Source organism: Geospiza fortis, unplaced genomic scaffold, assembly GCF_000277835.1.
Source record: "Geospiza fortis unplaced genomic scaffold, GeoFor_1.0 scaffold96, whole genome shotgun sequence".
Taxonomy (NCBI): domain Eukaryota; kingdom Metazoa; phylum Chordata; class Aves; order Passeriformes; family Thraupidae; genus Geospiza; species Geospiza fortis.
The window spans coordinates 593,670-600,641 of NW_005054454.1; the positions used below are offsets into that span (position 1 = coordinate 593,670).

Genomic DNA, 6,972 nt, shown 5'->3' on the forward strand with positions numbered 1-6,972 from the left:
CAGTCCAGGGGTACATTTTAGGAGTTGGTACAGAGACATTAGAACCTCATGCATTGCACAGGGAGTGAGTGGACAATACTGAGAAGTGTTTCCATTTTCAGTGGGGCTGTGGCCCTGTGGTGTCAGAGTGCTGAGAATTCCTGGCCGTGCTGTGTGCAGCACTGACCGTGGTGTTCTTTCTGCCCCCAGGCTCGCGCTGTCAGCGGCCGTGCCCGGGTGCCGGGGGGCTTTGAGGACGTGTTCAGCCTGGAGGTGCTGGGGCCCCTCCTGCCGCACGCCCTGCACGCCCTGACGCTGGTGCTGGGCGCGGCTCAGCGCGGCTCCTTCCGAGCCCTGCTCAGCCCCCACGCGCCCAGCGCCGACAGCCTGGGACAGCCCGGGATGGGGAGCGCACACCGGGACCTTCCCTTGACAGGGGGAATACCCGGGAGCACCGCCTGCAGCCCCGGGGCTGGTCCTGCCCCAGCAGTGGGTAACGGGAGCTCCCCAGCGGGATCTGATTTCCCGCAGAAAGCCTCACTCTGTGTCTGTGCCTCCACAGGAGGACGTGCAGCAGGACCTGCCGGCCTGCGGGCTGCATCCCAAGACTCTGGATCAGCTGAGGCAGTGTCCCACGCTGGGGAAATCCTCCCTCCGCCTGCTGGAGATGAAGGATTACAGCTACACCTGGAAGGCCTAGGAATGCTGCTGGTCCCCGGAGCAGGACTCTCCCTCCCTGGGCTGCAGGTGCTGAGCTTGGGGCAGGGTGGGAGGGACACCCCACACAGCTGCTGCACAGGAGCACTTCCAAGGGCTTTGAGGGAAAGGAGGGGAAAGGCCTTGGACATCTCCTTTTTTATTGTAGAAAGTGTTTTTAAAATAAAATGTGGTTTTATTGGTCTGGTTTGCCCCTGGCAGGTTGGTCTTCCCCATGCACACACAGCTTCTGTTCCAAGCATGGAATTTCTGCTCCTGCTTGGGGCAGGAACTCATAACCAGGTCAGAGCTTGAACCCCCCCCGGGCAGGGGATAGGAACCAGATGAGCTTTAAGGTCCCTTCCAGCCCAAACCTTCTGGGATCCCATGGATGGGTGGAATTCTTGGCAAAACCCCTTCACAGACTGTTCACAGCCCCCTGCCACCCTCGGTAGCTGCACCTTGGTGTGTGGCACCTCTTGGGTTGGGGTCATCTTTGAACTCCACAGGGAGGAATGGAGGTCAGAGGGCCCCAGAGCTGCTCAGCAGAGCTCCCACACCCACCCTGGGCCTACAAACCACAGCCTGGTGGGGAACAAGGGGAAGAATCAAATGGCTGCAGCACCTGGGCACCAGGAAAAGGAGCTCAGGCCTTGGCAGGGGCTGCCCAGGGAGCTTTGCAGTGCCCATCCCTGCAGGTGTGCCCTGGAGGTGGCACTGAGTGCTCTGGGCTGGGGACAAGGTGCCCATGGGGCACAGCTGGCACTGCATGGGCTGGCAGGGCTGTGCCAGCCCCAGGGATTCCATGGGTCACAGAGACAGAAGAGGAGCAGGGTCTGACCAGGTGCCCTGAGTGTTTCCCTGCAGGCAGAGGCTCCCAGGCCTCTTGGGGAGGGTGGCACTTTCCCACAGCCCTTGCCTGAGCACATTCCTGCAGCAGGGAACACCACAGCTGAGTGGGAAGTGGAACCAACTCGTGTTTGTACTCTCCAGCTGTATTTCTATAATCTGGTGTTCCTCACTAGAACTGAAGCCATGGGCAGCAAAGCTCAGCTTTCCCTGCTGCTGCCCCTGGGCTCTGGGATCACCCAGCAAAGCCCCACAAACCCAACACGGGCAGGGAGCAGCCCCTGAGCCTGGGCAGGGGCAGGGATGCAGCTCTGCTCAACTCTTGGTGATTCATCATGGCTCTACAGAACTGCTGTGAGCTGCCAGCCCCAGGAGCAAATCCCAGCTGCTCCAGGATGCAGGGCTGCTCCTGAAGGATATGTGGCTCCAGGGAACACACAGATCCCCCAGCTTTAAGCCACGAAATCCAGACCTTTCTGAGTAGTTACTTTTCAAATGGAGTCTTTAGTGGGACAGGATTTCTCTGCTGCTGGGAGAGAACTCAGGTCTTTACCTTATACATGGAAAACAGGGATATAGACAAAGGAAGCAAACAAGTACAGGGGGTTGTACATTCCCAAATTTGATGGTGTCCAGCTGTGAATTCTGAAGCTGCCATGGAGAGTCCTCAGCAGCTGCAAGGCCTGAGCTCTGCCAAGCCAGAGTGTGGAGGGAGCTGCTCCAGCCCCGGGGTGGAGCCAGACACCCCCCAGCACCTGCAGGGTGCCTCCTCCCAGATCTCCTGGGATTTCACACCTCCCAAGCACTTGCAGGACAAGCTCCACATGTTTAGTCAGAGACCAAAGGCGAGATGCCAAAGGGAAAAAAGTTTAATTCAAGACAACAACGTCCATGAAATGAAGATCAACTGAAGCATTTTTGGAGTGCTTGGACAGACTCACAGGGGCTTTTCTGTCTCCCAACCAACGCCAACTCCCTGCTGCACAGGAAACACCAACCCTTGTCCCTGCAGAGCAAGGAGACTCCACGTTCTGTGACACTGACAGGATCCACAGGGCTCCAGGCACCAGGAATTCCTCAGCTCCATGGACCTCCATGGCCAAAGGGTCCCTCATGTGAGGCCTGAGCAGCCTGGCTGGGTTTGTTCTGTCCCCAAACCCAGCTCAGGTTCACACCTCACAAAGACTTGTCTGGGACAAGCCCCCGAATGACCCCAGTGCAGAAATCCTGGCAGCCTGCTCCTAACTCAGATCCCTCAGGGAGGGTGCACTGCCCCTTCCAGTCCCACGTGCACACAGATCAAAGATTAATGCTTCTTAAATAAAAAATAAAATAAAAAGCAGGAAAAGCTTTCTACATCCTCTCTGCTGTCCAACTGCCCAAACTCTGAATCAGGCTCCTTGAGAGCAGAGGATCCTTATCCTCAACATTGCATCCCAAGGAGTTATTTTGCAAAAGTTCAAAAAAACCAAAAACCACCAGACCTGCTCCTGCCATCCCAATGGCTGTTGGGAATCCTCACAAAGCCACTTCTGTATCGTGTGTGTTCCTTGCAAAAGACATTCTGCCGTGTTTAAATTCCTGTTTCCTGGCTTGGCATCCCTTGGAATTACTGTTTACTGACCAGGGGTGAAGATTATGAACTTGTGCTGCTTTATTGACCAAGTTGGGTACAACAATTGAAGCGTCATTCTACCCCCTCCCTCCCCCCAAATCCAGTTGTAGATTTGTTAAAGAGTTTAAAATTCACATGAACCACAAATCCGTACAATCAGCATCAGGCAGTGGATTCACTGGTTGGGAAGAGCAGCTCCCCCCGGGAGGCTGGGCCGGGCCGTGCCCGAGCCTCCGCGTCCCCCCGGCTGTCCTGGGGTGGCACCGAGGGGCAGCGCCCGGGCACGGCCCCCGGGTGTCCCCAGCACCTCCCCGAGCCCAGGGGACTCTGCAGCCACTACAAAACTGTATCAAAGAAAGGGTCAACGCTCTGACAGGAGAGGAACTGCAGGAGCTTCAGCCAAGGGTCTGGATTTCTGATGCCTCCAGAGTCTGTCGTCTGATTTAGTCGTTTAAGAAATAATTACATCACTAATGTAAACAATATAAACATACCAAAAACTAAGTATGATTTAAATACATTTGGATGGTACAAAAGAAAAACCTGCGGGTGTCTGTACAGTTTTTACAAGGTGGGAATCGCCGATGTATTTACAACATGAGAGGGGCAAATACCATTTCTTGTGCAGAGTAAAATGCTCAGAACCAGTGTCCCAGTAAAGCCAAGCTTAGCGGTGTGAGGCACTCCTGAACATGGTGGTATTGACCATGCTTTCCTTTGGTACGAGTCCCATGGCCTGCAGCGCCGCCGTGGCCGCCGTGGCTTTCGCGTGCTTCTTGTTAAGGCTGGCAAAGGTGGGCCTGTACTCGTTGCCATTGACTCTCACCTGGCACGGGGGAACCAGGGGTTAGCGAGGGGGCCGTGCCTGCCCCAGGCACACTCTGGGCAGCTCCTTTTTAGGGACACAGATCCCATGGCTGCCTGTCAGCAAGGGCATTGCAGGGGATGCCACCGTGCTCGGGGCTGGGAGGGACCTCACAGCCCAGCCAGTGCCACCCCTGCCGTGGCACGGGCCTTCCACTGTGCAGGGATGCTCCAAGCCCCAGCGGCCTTGGGCCCTGCCAGGGACCCAGGGGCAGCAACAGCTGCCCTGGGCTCCCTGTGCCAGGGCCTGCCCACCCTGCCAGGGAATTCCTAATTCCCAACATCCCATCAAGGCCTGTCCTCTGGCAGAGGGAAGCCATTCCCGGTGTCCTACCCCTCCAGCCCTTGTCCCCAGTCCCTCTCCAGCTCTGCTGGAGCCCCTTTAGGGCCGGCAAGGAGCTCTGAGGTCTCACTGGAGCCTTCCCTCCTCCAGGTGAGCACCCCCAGCTCTCCAAGCCTGGCCTCAGAGGGGCTCCAGCCCTGGGATCCCAGAATAAAGTGCTCCAGGGACTCGGTTTGGCCTTTCCAGGAACAGGACTTGCACGTTCCAGCACCGAGACGGCTCCACCATCCTCAGCCAGCCCCGTGAGGTGTTTCTATCAAACAGAAACATGGATTTCACCCCTGGCAAAGAGAAAGCAGCACAGGGGCAGGCAGCCCAGACCCACCTTGAAGATGAAATGTTTGCGGTGATCAGGCCCACTGTCGTCCACCAGCACGAACTCGGGGGGCGTCCACCTCCTCTTGTTGCAGATCTCCATCAGCGCAGACACCGGGTGCTTCCCTGGCACACACACATGGCAGGGTCAGTGCCCACCCAGCCTCTGGGAACTGCATCATTCCAGACAAGAAACTCACCTGAAAGATCCTTCATCACCACGTAATGGCCGGACCTCTTCTGGGCCTTCTCTCCCACAGCAACCAGCCCTGCAAACAACACAGGCACAATGACACTCCCCATTCCCAGTGACATTCCCTGTTCCCACTGACATTCCCCATCCCCACTGACATTCCCCACTGCCCCTGACCCCTGAGGCAGCAGCAGAGCACAACCAGAATCACAGGGAACACCTGGAGACTCCACCCAGCTCTCAACCCTCCACCTTGTTCCGTCCATTCCACTCAGCACATTCTTCCCAAAGAAGACACTAAAGCAGCCAGGAGGAGAAAACTCTGAGCAGTCTCACACAAGGCAGAGAACACCTGGTTTTCTGTGGAAACCTGGTTTTCCATGCCCTCTTTGGAGAAACAATCAACAAGGGAGACAGTGAAGAACATTCTCCCACTGTTTTGTGCAGCCCTGAGCCACCCCCTGCCTTCAGTTTGCCACAGACACAGGAGCACAGGAACCATTCCCATTATCCAGAGATGTCCCTGTGTCCCCTCCTGCCAGGAGTGACACCAGGGACCTGGATTCCCTGTGCTCTCTGAATTTACAGGGTTCCAGCAGCCCGAGCTGGGACCCCCATCCCACCTGGGAGCAGAGCAGCACAGAGGGGAACAGCCCCAAAGGGCTGCAGGGAGCACAGGCTCTCCTGGAGTCACTGCAAACACCAAAGCTCAACACTGTTCTTCTGAAACTCTTACAAGACCAAGAAATGAACTGAAGAATTGCCAGAAATGTCTGAAATTCCAGGGACAATCCACCAGAGAAACTCAAGTTTCTCCCCATGGATTTTGCCACTCTCAGACTTCAACCTTTCAATATTCCTTTGTTTCTTACCTCCAGTTTTCCTGCTGTGGCTTTGGTGAATAAAGACAGGGAGATACTGCAATTGCTTCCAGTGTCTTCCTGTTCCTTCAGCTTTTGTGGGTGGCATTTGGGTTTCTTTTGCTTTACTGGAAAATCCTTCCCTCCTCACCAGATAATCATCCCAATATTCCTGCAGCCCCTAAGCAGGGCCTTCCCAAGGGGCATGAAGCCATCAGAGACAATGCCTGAAGGAAAGGCTGAGGGTTTCCCCCTTCACAGAATTTCACACCCAAACCCAACAAGGGATTCTCATCCTCCTCATTAAACTCTCTCCTTGCTGCTGAGTCCCTGACACTCCACCTCCTGTCTCTGGGACCTCAGCTGGGAATTTCAAACAAGCTGCAGCCTCCTGAGTCACTTCCTGAGACCAGGAATTGTATTTTACTGGGGGCTGGTTTATATCTATAAATATATATTTATTAAAACAGATATTTTAATAATTATTAAAATATAACTTTTAATATTTAGAAAATAAAATACTATTTTATACACTGAAAAATGTCTAATAAATTCCTTACAAAACAAACCTGGGTAGTGGGTTAATAACAGCCTACCTGTCAATAATCCCTTGTCCTTAATATATATAATATATAAAATATATATGATAGTATATAATATATACAATATACAAGATATATATTATATATTATATAATCATGTTTCCTGCCTTTCTGTGAGCAGGACACCTCCTGCCCCTCCTCCCCCTGTGCCACAGACCCGGGTGGCCCAAGAGCAGAGGGAATTCTGCATCCAGGCACAACTTTTGTGGGAATGCTCAGGTGAGGCTGCACATGAGCAGAAGTATTTCACAAGCAGGGAATCCAAACCCCAGCTGGGCTGTCTGGAGGGTGGCCCCGGTCTCAGATGACTCTCAGAGGCCAGGAGGAGCCCTTGGCAATCACTGCCACCAGGCACCTTTGGGGTTGCATTTCTTTCTTTACACAGAAAGGTTGTAAAGGAAAACACGTGAGGGGTTTGGCCATTCCAAGCTCAATTCTGAGCAGTGACAAAAGCCAACACAAGTCCTGAAATCCCAGAATGGTGTGGGTGGGAAGGGACCTTAAAGCCCATCCAGTGCCATGGGCAGGGACACCTTCCACTGTCCCAGGGTGCCCCAAGCCCCATCCAATGGCTTGAAATGAAAATTCTGAGTGTTTCCACCCCTTGCTTTGAGATGGGATTGAAGCTTCCTGGTGCAGAAGGAATCTTTAGAACA

General features: G+C 54.2%; 2 protein-coding genes across 3 annotated transcripts in view; one reads left to right on the forward strand and one right to left on the reverse strand.

Annotated features, from left to right (window-relative positions):
- Window positions 1-880, forward strand: part of DONSON (downstream neighbor of SON) — a 5,797-nt gene extending 4,917 nt beyond the window's left edge. Inside the window, 2 exon segments of the mRNA XM_031062622.1 lie at window positions 190-390; window positions 542-880. Coding sequence (XP_030918482.1) covers window positions 190-390; window positions 542-679 — 339 coding nt within the window. The 3' untranslated portion in view covers window positions 680-880.
- Window positions 881-2,375: 1,495 nt separating this feature from the next.
- SON (SON DNA binding protein) overlaps window positions 2,376-6,972 on the reverse strand; it is a 29,189-nt gene continuing 24,592 nt past the window's right edge. For both annotated transcript variants that reach the window (XR_004082434.1, XM_031062617.1), the window contains 3 exons: window positions 4,862-4,930; window positions 4,672-4,787; window positions 2,376-3,965 (listed from right to left, as the gene is read on the reverse strand). Coding sequence is in view for 1 of the 2 variants with exons in the window: in XM_031062617.1 (XP_030918477.1) it covers window positions 3,807-3,965; window positions 4,672-4,787; window positions 4,862-4,930 (344 nt within the window). In the remaining variant the exon portion in view is untranslated. The remainder of the gene's footprint in view (window positions 3,966-4,671; window positions 4,788-4,861; window positions 4,931-6,972) is intronic.